General features: G+C 57.1%; 2 protein-coding genes across 2 annotated transcripts; both read right to left on the bottom strand.

Annotated features, from left to right (window-relative positions):
• Nucleotides 1–362: 362 nt before the first annotated feature.
• On the bottom strand, nucleotides 363–1935 carry LOC148423293 (immunoglobulin-like and fibronectin type III domain-containing protein 1). The gene is made up of 5 exons (XM_088415003.1): nucleotides 1786–1935; nucleotides 1595–1709; nucleotides 848–1150; nucleotides 598–779; nucleotides 363–518 (listed from the first exon to the last, which is right to left on the bottom strand). Exons 1-5 carry the CDS (start codon nucleotides 1933–1935, stop codon nucleotides 363–365), a joined length of 906 nt encoding a protein of 301 aa, XP_088271129.1.
• Nucleotides 1936–2786: 851 nt separating this feature from the next.
• Nucleotides 2787–15518, bottom strand: LOC148423292 (titin-like). Its single transcript, XM_088415002.1, has 34 exons — nucleotides 15418–15518; nucleotides 15084–15350; nucleotides 14542–14811; nucleotides 14123–14422; nucleotides 13625–13927; nucleotides 13316–13503; nucleotides 13129–13243; nucleotides 12768–13055; nucleotides 12532–12683; nucleotides 12300–12447; nucleotides 11913–12212; nucleotides 11360–11647; nucleotides 10967–11263; nucleotides 10472–10658; nucleotides 9938–10053; nucleotides 9559–9858; nucleotides 8892–9191; nucleotides 8698–8803; nucleotides 8151–8347; nucleotides 7759–8064; nucleotides 7507–7660; nucleotides 7315–7439; nucleotides 7120–7238; nucleotides 6713–6893; nucleotides 6341–6643; nucleotides 5790–6248; nucleotides 5395–5697; nucleotides 5156–5312; nucleotides 4934–5076; nucleotides 4737–4855; nucleotides 4485–4662; nucleotides 4105–4389; nucleotides 3364–4038; nucleotides 2787–3103 (listed from the first exon to the last, which is right to left on the bottom strand). The coding sequence occupies exons 1-34, from the start codon at nucleotides 15515–15517 to the stop codon at nucleotides 2787–2789; spliced, it is 8046 nt and encodes a 2681-aa protein (XP_088271128.1). The 5' UTR covers nucleotide 15518.
• Nucleotides 15519–15552: the final 34 nt, after the last annotated feature.

The raw sequence follows: 15552 nt of genomic DNA, 5'->3' as shown, positions 1-15552 counted from the left end.
TTGTAGGTCTAGTTATCATGAAGTGTATTACATGGATCGGGGTTAGGGTTAGGGTTACGGGCTCTCCCGGAGGCTGCTATGTAAATGGAGCGCCTCCTGAGGTCCGTAATGAAAAACACGTTGTCCCTTTAACGGACAGCGTGCGATGACATTATTCACGATGGAAAATACGGCTGCACCAGATCTAACGATCCATATATAGTGTAAAAGCATATCCCTAAAGTCGGCGCGCTACCAAGAAAGTGTCATTTTCAAATACTGAAAACATGTTCCTAGTGAAAAGTGCCAATGTTAGCAAGTAGCAACAGAGGATAGATGGATGGCATTGGCAGCAAACGGGACAGCACCATCTGACGTTTGGGTCAATACGACAGCAAGAAGGACGCACCCAGGACGTTGACTCTGACGTTGACGTGTTTCTGTCCAGACTTGTTCTTGGCGGTGATAGTGTAGCGCCCGGAGTGGGTCCTCAAGCTGACGGGGATGGTCACGACGGACGTGGTGTCCGTGGACTCGACCTGAGGAGACGCAAGGGCCCGCTGAGCATCGCCGTCACACCTCTTTCTGGTACGCGCGTCCAAAAGTCAAAGAGATCACCTCCGAGTCCACGGGCAGCGTGTGCAGCTTGTTCTTCTTGTGAGATTTGGCTTTGCCGTCAAAGTCCCACGTCACCTTGGGTACGGGACGACCCCCGACGGTGGCGGGGATCCTGATGGGGTCTCCGGCGCGGATGTAGAGCAGGTCATCCGCTAAGACGTCGATGGTGATGGAGGGAGGAACTGAAACGCAAGCGCCGCGTCAGTGACGAGCACTCGCCTGGGTTCATTTCCCTGGAGCGAAAACTTACGCTGGATTTCCTCGATCAAAACTTCGCCGGTGCGGGGGCTGGGGTCCGATTCGCCGACGTCGTTGACGGCAACGATTCGGAAGCGGTAACGTTTGAGCTCCCGGAGGCTGGGCACGGTGAACTCGGTGGTGGGGTGCAACTCTTCGTTCACCCGCACCCAATCGGACTTGCCCTCGTCCTGGATCTGGATGATGTAGCCCTTAATGGGGCTTCCGCCGTCCCTCTCCGGCGGCTTCCATTTCAGCGTGACATTGTGCTTGGTCTTGTCGGCCACCACCGGGGCGGCAGGCATGCTCGGAGGGGCTGGGGAGGCGGAACGGTTGCGTTTTGAAGAAACAAATGCGAGGCATGAATCTTTGCATTCACATTTCGAACGGCAACAGGAATCCCCGGCCGGGAAAAAATTTTCACCCTGCGCCCTCGTATCCGGCATCTCGTTCTTTTGGTCGCAACCCGCAGCTCCCCATCATACTTGAGGCCAGGAGCGTAGATGGACCGGTAAACGGAGAGCTCGGTATTCGGGCTCAGCGTCGACCGGTAAACGGAGAGCTCGGTATTCGGGCTCGGCACCCTCCGTACCGCGAGCGTTTCGACCAGAAATCTGCCGTTTGGCACGATGCTGTTTTGATTTCGAGTTCGGTACCAATCTTGTAGCTCGAAACTTCAAAAGCCTTTTGAATGACTGCTAAAACTTTTCCGACGGGCCCATTCAACTTGGGGCGACTGGCAATTCTTCAGTTGACTCACTCAGAGGGTCGACAGCAAAAGCTGGGTCGGACGGTGCGCTGAACGGTCCGGTTCCGGCCGAATTGCAGGCAGCCACTCGGAACTCGTACTCGCAGCCTTCAAACAGGCGGGTCACCTGCCAGACGCCCAAATGGATCTTACGTTTCCAGACGAGATGTTTTTGGAGAAGCGGGCACGGGGCAAAGCCCTACCTGGTACTCCCATCCTTTCAGTCCCCTTTTGGTGACCGGCATCTTGTTGACTCTGGCCCAGTAGGCGGAGCCTCTTTCTTTCTTCTCCAGCCAGTAGCCAATAATCATTGATCCACCGTTGTCCCTCGGCGGCTCCCAGGTCAGGGTCATGGAATTCTTTGAATACTCGGTGATGGCGGGCTTCTCCGGAGGGCCGGGGAGTCCGAAGGGGTCCGTGATCTGGACTTCCTCCGTTGCGCAAGGGTCAGACTTGCCATACCGGTTCTCGGCTCTGACGCGGAACAGGTAGGATTTGTTGGTAGCCAAGTTCCACACCTGTGGCACAGGGAGGAGGACTTTTAAAGACTGTGATCTCAAGACCACTTAGTTATTATACTCAAATTATTCATTGACTAGTAGTGACACGTGGAAGCAGGGCAAAGCAAGCAAAAAAAGCTCTTATCAAAAGCGGGCTCTCTTATCTAAAGGAGCGGTTGATGAATGACCGGCTTGGGGAATGCATTTTGTCAAAAAACTGGACCTACCCGATACTTCTTGTCAATAATGCTGTCGGTGAGTTCCACCCATTGAGTTTCGACTTCCCGTCCCTCTTCCTCCGAGTCCTCCGCGATCACGTCTTTCTTCTCCACAATATAGTTGGTGAGCTCGCTACCGCCGTCGTCCAGGGGCGCTTCCCAATGCAACTGGCAGGACTCCGCCTTGATGTTGGACACCACCACGTTTCTGGGAGGAAGCGGCCGGTCTGGGCGGAGAGAGCAAGGTTAGACCTTTCTGTTCAAAATTTGAAAGCAGATCAGCAAATCAAGCCAAGCGAAATACAATCCCATGCGTTGTTTTGGTTTGGGTCCAGCCACCGTTTTTGCCTGTGGGTTGGGGCACGAGGCCAGCGCCCGCAGAGGTTTCGAGATTCCTACTCGCCCCCCAAGAGAAGTGCAACCGGCTGGATTTCTCTCCGCGGAGGCTTATCCTTATGCGCCGGGACCTTGTCTCCTCGGGTTTTATCACTCACCTAGGACCATGACGGAAGTGCTGTGCTTGGCCGATCCCATGTTGTTGGAGGCCGACACGGTGTAGCTGCCTCTGTCCTTGCGGTCGGCGGCGGGGATGGACAGGGTGGACTTGCAGTTCATCCTGCCGGTCACCGTCGTCTCCATCAGCAGACATTCCGTAGGCTTCTCCAGCACCACGTCGTCTTTAGACCACTCCACTTTGGGGATGGGGAGACCCAGGATGTCGGCAGGGATCTCCACGGGCTCGCCCTTTTTCACCGTGATGCTGTCACCCTTGAAGATCTTCAGCATATGGATCTCGGGGGCCACTGGCGCAGACATGAGCAAATTCAATCTCAAACCTGATAGCGGCCGCTCCGGTGGCACCGTTGGGAAACAAAGGTGTCTCCGCGGGCGGAAGCATTGAGAAACCAAGTGAAAAGGTAAGGAGGAGGGCAATTGAACCAGGGACGCGAATAAGACCCGAATAAGTGCCAGCATACGATTCTTGACCCTTTTAACAAGCGCAAGTGGAGGAAGACCACCTTACAGGCTCAGCGGGCTGCAGCGAATGGCAAAGTGAGCGTACCTTCGTCGTCTTGGATGACCACCATCAGCGCCAAGGATGGGTCACTTTCTCCAATCAGGTTTGCACACCTGATCCTGAACTCGTACATCCAGGCCTCGTCCAGGCCCTCCACCGTCAGGCTCAGGTCGGGGCAGATCTCCGCGTTGCAAGGCTCAAACGCCTGCTTGTCTTGACGCTTCTTCTCCACAAAGTAGCCAATGACGGGACTGCCGCCGTCGTTGCGAGGCGGCTTCCAGGCGAGCGTGACGGAATTCTTGGTGCGCTCCGTGTAATGGAATTTCTCGGGAGGCGACGGCGGACCTGCGGGGCCCGCGACAAGAGAGATGGTTAATGGATCCTGAACCTCAGAGGCAACGGCTGCGGAGGCCTCCCGGCACTCGCCTTGTGGGTCCACAGCTTTGATGGGTCCTATCTCCACGGGCGGGCCCACGCCATACTTGTTCTTGGCACTGACACGGAACAGGTACTCTTGGCCCTCCATGATGCCCACGCACTCCAATTTGGAGGAGATGGTTTCAACGGGCTGCCTCCACGTGTGCATTTTGGCATCTTTGCGCTCCACGAGGAAGCCGGTCAGGTCACTTCCGCCGTCATCCTCGGGGTCATCCCAGTTAAGGAAGATCATTTTTTTGGTCACCACCACGGGCTTCAGGTCCGTGACCGGTCCGGGAACATCTGCAAACAAAGGGGCTCGTCATCTGTCTGGGTATGGGAACCATCGGCTGTCCTTTCCCTACATACCCATGACCTCCACCCGGGTGAAGGCGGACCTGGTGCCGCTTGGATTACATGCAGAGACCAGGTATTTGCCACAGTCCTTCCTCTGCGCGCTTTTAATGAAAACCACGCTGTGGTTTCCTTCGGCGAGGATCTCGACGCGCTCTTTGTCGGGCTTTTTATCCTCCACGGTCCAAGTGATAGTCGGGTAGGGTTTACCCGTGACCAGCGCCGGAACGCGAAGCATCTCGCCAGCCCTGATGATCACGCCGTTCTTGACCATAACGTCCAGCTCCACCGCAGGCATTTCTGCGGAGGGGGATGAGCCGCTGAGAGTAGGACCCTCGGGCTGCTTCGCATTTGAACCGGGTTCGACATTTTCGCATCGTCGGCTTTGGGCTGACCTGCAGGATTCCTGACGAACACGGACTCTGTGAAACCTGGCGTTCCCTCTCCCGCAGCGTTGCAGGCAATGACTCTGACCAGGTACTTGGCTCCCTCACGGACTCCGTATACTGTAAATGCACGGGTCTTCCACGGACGTTCTGTAGACCTGGACCAGTCTTTTGTCCCGGCAATAGTCTGGGGAGCATTAGCAAAGACCGGTGTGAGCTTCACACGTTGGCACCGTCCAATTGCGGGCACCCGTTATGCACCTTGTCCACGTGGTATCCCAGAATCTCGCCTCCTCCGTTGTCGGCAGGCGCGTCCCACTCAACGTCGATGGAGTGGTCCGTGGTCGCCACCACTCGAGGGACCGGTGGTCCCGGAGGCACTGCGCAAAAAAAAAAAGACTAGAAATGCGGACCACTTCCCTGACTTGAGCATTTTCTGCGGCAGAAATTGTACGTACGAATCGGGGCTTGTGCTGTCCTCGGATCCGAAGGAACGCTGAACTTTCCGGGGCCCGCCTGATTTTCGGCCGCCACTCTGAAGATGTAGGTTAAGCCCTCGACGAGTCCTTCCACATTCAGCTCGGTGGACGAGACCATGTTTCTGTAAATCACAAGCGAGATGAAGTCATGACGGCAAAGTCGGAACGCCGAGGGATACGTTCTTCTGCGCAATCCTCCACCTGTTGACCCGGGCCCAGTGGGAACTGTTGATCTCACGACGCTCCACCCAATAGCCTAGGATGGGGCTGCCGTTGTCGTTTGGCTGGTTCCAGATAACAAGCATGCTGTGGGCTGTGATGTCGTCAACCTCCGGCTTCTCGGGGGCCTCGGGAGGTTCTGAGAAGTAAGGCGGGATGACATGATTCATCTTGCTGTAGCTCACGTGAAGCAGGGCAATTCTCAAAGAGGTTCTACGCACCGAAGGGGTTCTTGGCCACAAGAGGTTTGGAAACGCAGGGCGGACCGGCTCCATACTTGTTCTCAGCGACCACCCTGAAGATGTACTCCTTCTTTTCAATGAGTTTGGGCACCAGATAGCGACAGCCTCGAAGCGTGGAGGTGACGCAGCTGTATCCGAGCTCTATCTTGGAGTTATCCTTTTTCTCCAGTATGTAGTTGAGGATCTCGCTGCCGCCATCATCTTTAGGGGGGTCCCATTTGCAAATCACAGAGTTCTTCCTCACTTCTTCGAAGCAGAAGTTGATCGGAGGTCCAGGAGTGTCTGACAATGGGGGGAAGGCTTACATTAGCGCGCAGCCAGGGGAGAGAACGCTACTTGCCCCACAGACAAGAGAGAGGCACTCAGGTTCTCACCAAGAACGTTGACCTCGCAGGTGGCTGAAGCAACGCCGTGGTCGTTCTCCACCTTCACCATGTAGACGCCGTGGTCAACACGCAGCGAGTCCTTAATAATGGCAGTGGACTCGCCCCTCCTGCTGTTGTCGATTGTCAGCCGCTCGCCGACAGTGGGGTAGTCCGTCTCCTCCGCCTCCTGCTCGAGCACCTCCTCCTTCTTCTCCTCGACGTCTTTATCTTTTCCCTCTCGCTGCTCTTTCTTCTCTGCTTCACCCTCCTCCTTCTTCTCCACCTTCTTCTTCAACGCCTTCTCCGGCCTCCTGCGAGGCGCCTCGGGCCGGATCACCTGGTTGTTCCAGTACCAGGTGATCTCGGGGTAAGGTGAGCCGGAGATGTTGGCCTCCAATCGGATCTCGCTGCCTCGCTTCACGTTAAGGCCAGACTGAAGGCTGCCACTCAGGAAGACTTTGGGAGCATCTGACGGGCAACCGACGCAGACGGGACGAGTCAGAGATACGGCGACCGGACCGTCCGAGTCACCGGCGTCAAATCTCGTAAGGCCTCCTTACCCACGGCGTCCAAAGCCTTGACAAACAGGGTGCTGCGAGACGGATCGCTGACACCGGCCGAATTTTCGGCTCTGACTCTGAAGGCGTAGCTTTTTGCCTCCTTTAGCCCTCTGACGGTGTAGGAAAGCACCGGAACCAGGAAGTCGTTGCACCGCTCCCACTTGTCCTCACCCTTCAGCTGCCGCTCGAGGATGTAGCCCATGATCTTGGCCCCTCCGTCGTACATCGGAGGCTTCCAGGTCAGCGTGACGGTGCCCGACGTGGGATTGTGGGTCTCCACATCCACCGGTGGGTCGGGGGGATCTAACGCAAAATGAGATGCTGCTTGGTTACGGCCAGACACGGCAGCGGGCCACCTTCGTTTGTCCTTACGTTTCTGGTCCTCCGCAATGACAGGGTTGCGAAGCTCTATGAACTCCCCTCCTCCGATTTTGTTTACGGCCTGGACTCTGAAGTAGTACTCTCCGTTGGGGATGAGATCTTTAACGTTCCAGCTCAGTTTGTTCTCTCCAGACATCATGTTGACATAGGTCCTCCTTCCGGCCTCGCGCCGCTACACCAGTATCAAATATCGAGTTAAATGTTTCAGGAACGTTTGTGGCTTCGGAAACCCATGTGACGCGCGCACTCCAACACACACGCCCCAAAAAACCCGGAGCGAAAGGGATCGAGCCTGAGCATCCCGAAGTTAGCTCTTGGGTTTGTAAACACCGCTGGGGGTTGTGCTGTTGAGTATGAAATCAAGTTGCGTTGCCTTGATCAGCGGCAGCGGCACTGACCTGTAGGATGTAATGAATGATCGGGGTGCCTCCGTCGTAGTCGGGAGGATCCCAGGAGACCTTGCAGGAGCTCTTGGTGATCTCGGAGGCGAGGATTTCTTTGCACTGGCCAGGAAGACCTGGGGATGCCATTCCAAGAGCGGTGAGGAAAATGCGGGTAACGTAGCGACTGGCGCGGAAGGGCGGCCCGCTCACCGATGACTTTGACGTTGACGGTAGCGCTGGCGGCTCCGAGTTTATTCTCCACAGTCACCTTGTACTGGCCTGCGTCAGAGTGAAGGCTACTGTCCACCTCCAGGTGACAGGACGTGTACTCTTTCCTGGTGGGCGGCGCAAAGAATTTGGTCAGTCACCCTTCGCACGAGCGGAACCGAAAAGAGCACCGACCTAAAGCCCAGACGCTCGTCGGCCTTCAGCTCCTTGCCGTCCTTGTGCCAAGTGATCTTGGGTGAAGGAACGGCCCTGAAGGGAACGGGGATGTGCAGCTTCTCCGTCTCCACGACGACCAGGTCCAGGGTTTGGAATTCCAGCGTGGGGTTGCCTGTAAACGCGATCGGCAGCAAACATCAAACGCGGGGGAAAAACGAAAACAAAAAAACGGCGCTCGCTACGAGCGAACAGACTCCATCACGTCCTTACAGTCGGAATCTTTGGCGACGACATTCTCCGAGATATCGGAGGGCTCGCTGACGCCGACGGAGTTGATCGCCCTCACTCTCAAGATGTACTCCTTATCCGGAACGACACCTTCTTCCACCGTGTACTTGAGTTCTTTGACGGGACGAGAGTTGACCCTCATCCATTTCTCCGTCCCGGCCTCGCACATCTCCACGTGGTAGCCGGTGACGGGGGCGCCGCCGTCCCTCTGCGGAGGCTTCCAGCCGATGGACAGGAAGTCCCGGCTGGCGGCGGTCACGTGGAGCTCGACGGGAGGAGATGGCACACCTGCGTATGGAGGCGGGGCGTTCGTTGAAACAAGCCATCGAATCGCGCTCCCATCCTGCTTCGGCCATCCGGCCGCGTCAACTCGCCTGTCGGGTCCTCGATCGTCAGGATCTCTGTGGGTTCGCTCGGATGTCCAGTTCCCGCCTCGTTCTCGGCGCGCACCTGGAATTGAACTTCTGTTCCCTCGATCACATCCGTCACTCTGTATTTACAGTCCGGGCCGGAGGTCTTTCCGCACTTCACCCAGCGGGTTCCCAGCTTCTCTTTCTTCTCAATGGAGTACCTGCCAAGTTTGCGGCAGAAGAGTAAAACCACATAGAAAAAGCGCAGAAAGAACCAAGAACGTAAACATGAAAAGTGGAGGCCTGAAGATGAAGTCCCAACGGAAAACGAAAACAAAAAGAGCGACATGACGAAACACGTAGCATATACAGTTCAAATCACATTAGAGTTTAGAAAAGGAGACGGTTCCCCATTTCCACGACACTTCGAGCGGACTTGGGCTCAGGCTCGGGAGGTGAAGGTCAAGGCAAAGCTTTGCCTGGCTTCATTTTGGTTTGGTGCTTGTCGAGGTCCAAAATCTTTTGACTTTGAAATGAAACCTTTAAGGAGGCTTGACGTCTCGAGTCCTACCTGAGAATGGGTCTGCCGCCATCGTTTTTGGGCGCCTCCCACTGCAGGTCCACGTATCTTTTGGTGACGGCGTCCACGGCAAGGGCGTAGGGTGGCCCGGGAGTGGCTGAAACAGAGAAACGGACGCATTTTCAGCTTTCCACAAGGCCAAAGACAGCGGTAAAAGGGTTTGGCCGAAGCGCCTGGAAACTCACTGAACGTGTCCTTGGCCAGGACCGAGTCCTCCAGCTCGCAGAACGGCCCGACGCCGACGGCGTTCTCAGCCGCCACGCGGAACACGTAGAGCGAGCCTTCGTTGAGCGGCGTCACCGTGTACTTAAGCTCCTTGACGGTGGTGTCCACCGTCTGCCAACCTTTACGCCGGACGTCCCGTTTCTCCACCACGTAGTTGGTGACGGGAGAGCCTCCGTCGCGTTCGGGAACGGTCCACTTTAACTCAGCGCCGTTCCTGCTGATGCCGGTGACCTCCAGCCAGCGCGGGGCCGAAGGGGGGTCTGGAAAGAGAGAGGGAGCGAGCGGGGTCGTGACGGCGCTCCTTTGGGGCCGGCAGCGCAACACCCACGTCAAGTCATTCGGGCTAAGGCTTCTGACCTTCCCCGCTTCCGCCAAACAAACATCACGGCCTAATTCATCAACGAATCAACCTTCCGTCAACTTCACCGCATCAACGGTCAACGGAAGCTACGCAACTGTGACTTTTATATTTACTCGTATCCTTCTGACAGTTGCAGAAAAAGTACCGCGGAACTTGATTATGTTCCTCAAGGTTTGAAGCGGTGAAGCAAAAAAAGGCCAAATACTTTTTGACGGCAGGGTAGCGCGCGCGGCCTCGCCCCGCCTCAGTCGATTTGCGTCTCTTACTGAGTCTCTCCTTGCAGAGGATGGGGTCGCTGGGCTCGCTGGGTTCGCTCTCCCCAGCCACGTTGACAGCTCGCACCCTGAACGAGTACTCCTGCTTTTCCATCAGGCCCTTCAGGAAGTACTCGGTGGGGCCCACGCCCTCGGCCACGCGGATCCAATCGCCGGTTCCGCTCTTGAGCATCTCGATGACGTAGCCCTCAATCTTGGCTCCCCCGTCGTGCTCCGGCTTGGTCCACATCAGGAAGCAGGAGGTCTTGGCCACGTCCTTCACTGTCGGTTTGCCAGGAGGCCACGGGGGATCTGGAAGACGGTCGGGAGGTCGGCCGCTCATGTAAAATTGTCCCGGCCACAAGAAAGCCGCGAGTTTAAAGCGCCGTACCGATGGGATCCTTCACGAGGATCGGTTCCGTTTCCTTGCTTGGTTTTCCAGTTCCGGCCAGATTTTCAGCCAGGACTCGGAATTTGTACTTCTTCCGCGTGGGAAGGCCTTTGACCCTGAAGGCAAACGCGGACTTCTTTTAGACCGGTGCCTCTCAAATGTTTTGCTCTCCGAGTAACAGAGCACAACAGAAGCGCGGCCTTCAACCAAAGCCGGGAAGGGGCATTCAAAGCGAGCCGCCCTCACACGATTGAACCATCTAGATCGGGGGGAGCAGGGGCGGGGAGCCCGGGTTCCTCGAGAGCCGTATCCCGCACGCACTCCGGCACACCTAACCCGACAAACGAGCAAGGCGGCTTGCCGATGAGCCGATTGCGTGAGTCGCAGGAAGGACGGCGCTCCCCAGGAACCCTCCTCGCCCGCCCCCGCGATCGGGGGGGGGGGGGGGGGGGGGGGGGCTCGAGAATATAAATGACACACTTTCCGACTGAACCGGGGCCTGGGGTTTCACCGAGTCCAAGCGTCCGAACCGACCTGTAGTTTGTGTCCTTGATGGGCAGCTTGTTGCATCGGATCCACCTGTCGTGGTCGGGCTCGTATCGTTCCACCCAGTAGCCGGTGATGGGGCTTCCCCCGTCCTCATCGGGCTCGTACCAGCTGAGCGTCAGCGAGTCCTTGGCGATGTCCGAAGGCTCCAGCTTGTAAGGGGGCCCCGGAGTGTCTGGGGGGAAAGGGAAAAAAGAAGCTAATCCTACTTGGTCACCGAGGAGCCCGAACATACATTGGAATGACGCAACGTTCAAAAAATGACAAACTTGACACTGCCCGATGGACATTGTTCACATTAACGACGGGCGAAGGCAAACGTAATAAGCTTCCTTGTGCGATTCCATTCAAATGTATCAGTTGAAACGAAGCCGACGGAAAGTCCAAAAAGAATTCCTAACGATTATATACCCGAGCGCACTTGGAATCGTGTTCGCGTTCAAGGAAGCAAACATCTCGTCAGAAGTCAGCGGAAGGACATACCGAAGGGATATCTGGCGATGATGGGTAGGTGTTCGGCCGGCGGGCCCACACCGAACTGGTTCTCGGCAAAGACCCTGAAAATGTATTCCTTCATCTTGACCAGGTCCACCGCCCTGTAGTTGGTCTGTTTGACGGTGGACGAGAGCCGGTGCCAAATCTCGCTGTCGGCGGCGCGCCGCTCGATGATGTAGTTGGTGACTCTGGAGCCGCCGTCGTCCCGCGGCGGGTTCCAAGACAGGAAGCAGGACTCGTTGGTGATTTCGGAAATGTCAAAGGCCGCGGGGGGGCCGGGTTTGTCTGAGCAGAGGGCATGGGAGGGGGAGGGGGGGCACCGCATTTACCTCGGGCTGGGCCCAAGAACATCTTAGCGCGGCATTCCCGTCCGTAGCCTACCGAGAATGTTGACATCAACGGTGGCGGTGGCCCTGCCGCAGCTGTTGGTGGCCTCGATGATATAGGTGGAGCTGTCATCCCGCTTGGTCTTGGAGACGGTGACGGCGGAGTGTCCCGGCTTGGTGTGGATAGCGACCCTGTCGTCGTCCTTGAGGACCAGGTCGGCCTTGGTCCACTTGACCCGGGGCTCGGGTTTGCCAGTCACCTCGGCGGGGAGTTCGATCTTGCTGCCGGCTTTGGCCGTCAGACCGGCAAGCAGCTTGGCATCCAGCCGGACCTCTGGGGGTTCTGGAAAACCATTCGTTATCATCAAATTGATCATTTCAAAGCCAGAATTTCAGAGACTCTTCCAAACAAACTTGGTTAGAACTCATTTGGCCATTTCCAAATGTCGCAAGCTCTGTTTTGTCAAGATTTTACAAAACCGTCAAACCGATCCCACGCTTTCGACGAGTCACTTTTGACGAGGTAGTTTCCCAAAAAAGGTACTCCCGGACAGCGCGATCTCACGAACCGCCCTTGCCGTCAGAAAAAGCTCCGGCGGGTCTTTTACCTTTGGGGTCCACGGCCTGGATCTCATCCGTAGCCTTGCAGGGCCGACTGGCTCCCAATCGGTTCAGCGCTCGGACCCGGTACGAGTACCACTCGCCCTCGGTCAGCCCTGTGACTTGGCACTTGAGCTCGGGGAGCAGGTCTCCGCACGGCTCCCATCGATCGCTTCCTCTCTGGCAGCGTTCCACGTTGTAGCCACGGATGCTACTGCCCCCGTCATACTTAGGGGGCTCCCAGGTCAGGAAAATGCCGCTGGCCGACTTGTCTCTCCACCTCAGGTTCTCCGGCGGGTCGGGAACGGCTGGAGAAGAAAGGCAAGGGTTGTTAAAGGTTCAGTCTTAGCCTCTTCCGTCTGACGGGCGGCGAACAAAACGATTTGGCGACTCACTGGCAGGAGAGGAGACATTGACAGGCTCGTCAATGTAGGCCGGCTCTCCGGGTCCGCACTTGTTGCAGGCCGTGACCTTGAACAGATAGTCTTTACCTTCAATCACGTCAGTGACGGTCATCTCCAGATCCTGGACGCCCGAGGCCACCTGACGGAAGGAGAGGAAGGCCGTCTGGGATTTCCGCAGTCGACGTTGATGTCACGGCCGCTGACAATCCGACCGTCACGGTACCTTGACCCAGGTCTTGCGGGACGCCTCTCGTTTCTCCACCTGGTAGCCCGTGAGAGGGCTTCCTCCGTCATGCTCCGGCGGGTCCCAGCTCAAGTGAACGTGCTCGCGGGTCACTTCTGGAACCTTGAAGTCCTTTGGCGCGCTGGGCGCGGCTAGAAGGCGGCGGTGACAAATAAAAAGTTACGCCCAAAGTGATTCGCTCTGCTGGCGCGATCAACGAGCCCCCTCCACCCCACCGATGACGTTGACTTCGATCTCGCCGGAGACGGACGAAACGTCGTTTTCTAGCTGCAGGGCGTAGGTGCCTTTGTCCGGACGGACGCTGGGAGTCACCACCAGCTCCGCAAAGGCCGACCTGGTGGTCACGGCGATGCGTTCGTCGGCACCGGTCAGCTCCTTCTCCCCGAACGTCCACTTGGCTACCGGGACAGGATATCCGGTGATGGGGACCCTGATGGTCAGCGGATTCGGGACGATCACCTCCAGGCCGTCTTTAAAACCACTCAGGTCCATGGTAGGTCCGGCTGCAAACGAAGCCGCGTCAGCCCCCGGCAGCCCGAAGAAAACAAAAGCGCCCCCCCCCCCCCCCTCACTCACTGTGCGGGTCGTCGGCCAGCAGCGGTCCGATCACGTTGGACGGGTCTGAGATCCCGGCGGCGTTTTCGGCGAACGCTCGATAGTTGTAATATTTTCCATATTTGAGTCCGGACACCTGGGGAGAAAAAGGAGCTTAGGCGAAACCGACGCTACATGAGGCAACGGCAGAATTTCGTAGATGTGGGACCTTATAGAAGAGGTCGGGGCAGAGGCGGGAATTGCAGCGGAGCCACTTATCGGTCCCGTCCTCGCAGCGCTCCAGGATGTAGCCGGTGATCACGCTGCCGCCATTACTTAGCGGAGTTTCCCAGCTCAGCTGAACGGAGTTCTTGTTCTGGTTCTGCCAGGCCAGGTTCTGAGGTGGGCTGGGACGCTCTGTCGGGAGCACAAGTCAACGTGAACCAGATGCCGCCATTCACCCGCGACAAATCAGTAACTAACGGACGATGCAATAACAAGTTAAAAAAAAACCTTCCCCGTCTACGATGGGACTCACCGATGGCATCCATGATTTTGACGGGAGAGGTCGCAGCGCTCGGCTTTCCGACGCCGGCTTTGTTCTGGGCTTTGACTCTAAAGATGTACTCTTTGTTCTCGATGACATCGTTGACGACGACGCTCAGCTCGTCGGCCTTGGTCACCTGGACCGGTGACCACTTGACGGACGTCCTGTCGCGAAGTTCCACGATGTAAGATGTGATAGGGGAGCCGCCGTCTGACTCGGGAGGCTCCCAGGACACGCTGCAACCAAACTTGGAGACATTCCCCACCGTCACGTGGCGAGGGGGGTCGGGAACATCTGAGCGCCGCAAGAGAAACCAGACTCCAAATGCTCATCGCCGACAAAAAAAACGGAGCATGTGATTTGTACGCTTTGACGGTGTGCTGAGAACTGAATCGCTCCTTTGAAATGTAGCGCGACGGACACGTGTGGAAAAACCGGATATTCTCCGGCCTGTGTGAATGTTCTTCAGGTAGCGCGCGGTTTGCATACCAAACTTATTCTTGGCCTGGACGGGATCGTCCGTCTCCACGTGGGGTCCGCTGCCGACTCGGTTTCGGGCGCAGACCCTGAAGAGGTACATGGCATCCTTCTGCAGTCCGGCGACGGTGTACTCCGGACTCTCGGCGTGCTGCGTGGCCAGCGTCCAGGTCTTGCGTTTCACATCTCGCCTGTCCACCACGTACTCGATGACTTTGCTTCCCCCGTCATTCTCCGGTTCCTCCCACGCCAGGCTGACTTCTCCGTCAGATGTGTCCACCACCTGCAGGTTCTTCACGGGCCCGGGGACATCTGTGGTCGGAAGGCAGCGAGATTTCGGTTGGGCTGTGATTGCGGAACACAAACTAAAGCCCGTCTCCGCCGGGTGTGCCTTTGCGGGCCTCGGTCAGCAAGTGAGAAGAAAACCGTACCGATGACTTCCAGGTTAATGAAGGCTTCGCCCTTTCCGTGTTTGTTCTTTATGACGACCTTGTAGCGGCCCTCGTCAGACTTTCTGGGGTCCTTCATCCGGTACTCCGTGGAGTCGGGAGAGGTGTAGATGCAATCCTGGGGCAGACTCAGGTTGTCGTACAGCCAGTCAGCCCGGGCTTGAGGGTAGGCGCTGTAGGGAACCGTCATGACCAGGGGCTTTCCTGCGTCCGTGACGTAGTTTTGGTCCGTGGTCTTGATGTGGGGGGCCGCTGCGGGAGCGAGACCGAAAGGAATCGTGAGAAAGAGTCAAACGAAAAGACGCGGAGGCAAAAAGGACGTCCCGCGCGGGTGGCGAGAAAAGGTCACAGAAGGCTGGACACCCACAAACAAGTGAAGTCGTCCGACCGGCGAAGCGGTCTGCCGCTGTTGCCCCCGCCCCATTTCAAGTCATACGATAAACGGCGCATATCTCCGAACGCAAAACCATGCCCCTAAACCTAACCCCGCGCACAAAATCACCAGCGATAGTTTTTCAGCTTACCCGCCAGCTCCAGCTTGGCCTTGGCGTCTTTGTCTCTGGCGACCACTCTGTACTGGCCCTGGTCTCGAGGACGGATCTCGCAGACCTGCAGCCTGTGGACTTTGCCTTCGCTCATCATCTGGTATTTGTCTCCCTGCACGACGGTCATGTTGTTCCTCAACCACTGCACTTCCACTCTGTCCTTGTTGAGCTCCACCTCGAAAACCACGTCCGAGCCGGGCGGCTCCAGTACGTCCTGGGGCGGCCTGACGATCTCCACCGGGATCTCTGCCGGCCGCAAACCCGGGTATCAGATGCCCGCTGCGGCGATAGACGTGGGCGCGGGGCGTCTCACCTTCCACAAAGAGCCTGGCTCGCGATCGCTTGTCATCCACGCCGCAGGCGTACTCGCGTTCGTCGTCCGGCCGGCACTCTTTAATGCGTAGGTAGCACATGTTCCCGTCCTTTTCAAAGGTGTATCTGGGACACA

The sequence above is a fragment of the Hippichthys cyanospilos genome, chromosome 5 (assembly GCF_059441005.1).
Source record: "Hippichthys cyanospilos isolate Australia breed blue-spotted pipefish chromosome 5, RoL_Hcya_1.0, whole genome shotgun sequence".
In the NCBI taxonomy this organism is placed as follows: domain Eukaryota; kingdom Metazoa; phylum Chordata; class Actinopteri; order Syngnathiformes; family Syngnathidae; genus Hippichthys; species Hippichthys cyanospilos.
This window is presented reverse-complemented; position numbering and strand designations above follow the sequence as displayed.

Bases quoted from the DNA above. Each gene is read 5' to 3' on its own strand.
- LOC148423293 (XM_088415003.1), bottom strand. From the start codon at position 1,935: ATGACCCTGACCTGGGAGCCGCCGAGGGACAACGGTGGATCAATGATT. The intron at 780-847 runs GTAAGTTTTCGC...CTTGCGTTTCAG, and splicing joins TTTGATCGAGGAAATCCAGC to TTCCTCCCTCCATCACCATC. The intron at 519-597 runs GTGATCTCTTTG...GCGTCTCCTCAG, and splicing joins CGCTGCCCGTGGACTCGGAG to GTCGAGTCCACGGACACCAC.
- LOC148423292 (XM_088415002.1), bottom strand. From the start codon at position 15,517: ATGTGCTACCTACGCATTAAAGAGTGCCGGCCGGACGACGAACGCGAG. The intron at 8,348-8,697 runs GTAGGACTCGAG...CAAACTTGGCAG, and splicing joins GGCGGCAGACCCATTCTCAG to GTACTCCATTGAGAAGAAAG. The intron at 4,663-4,736 runs GTGCATAACGGG...AATGCTCCCCAG, and splicing joins TGGGATACCACGTGGACAAG to ACTATTGCCGGGACAAAAGA.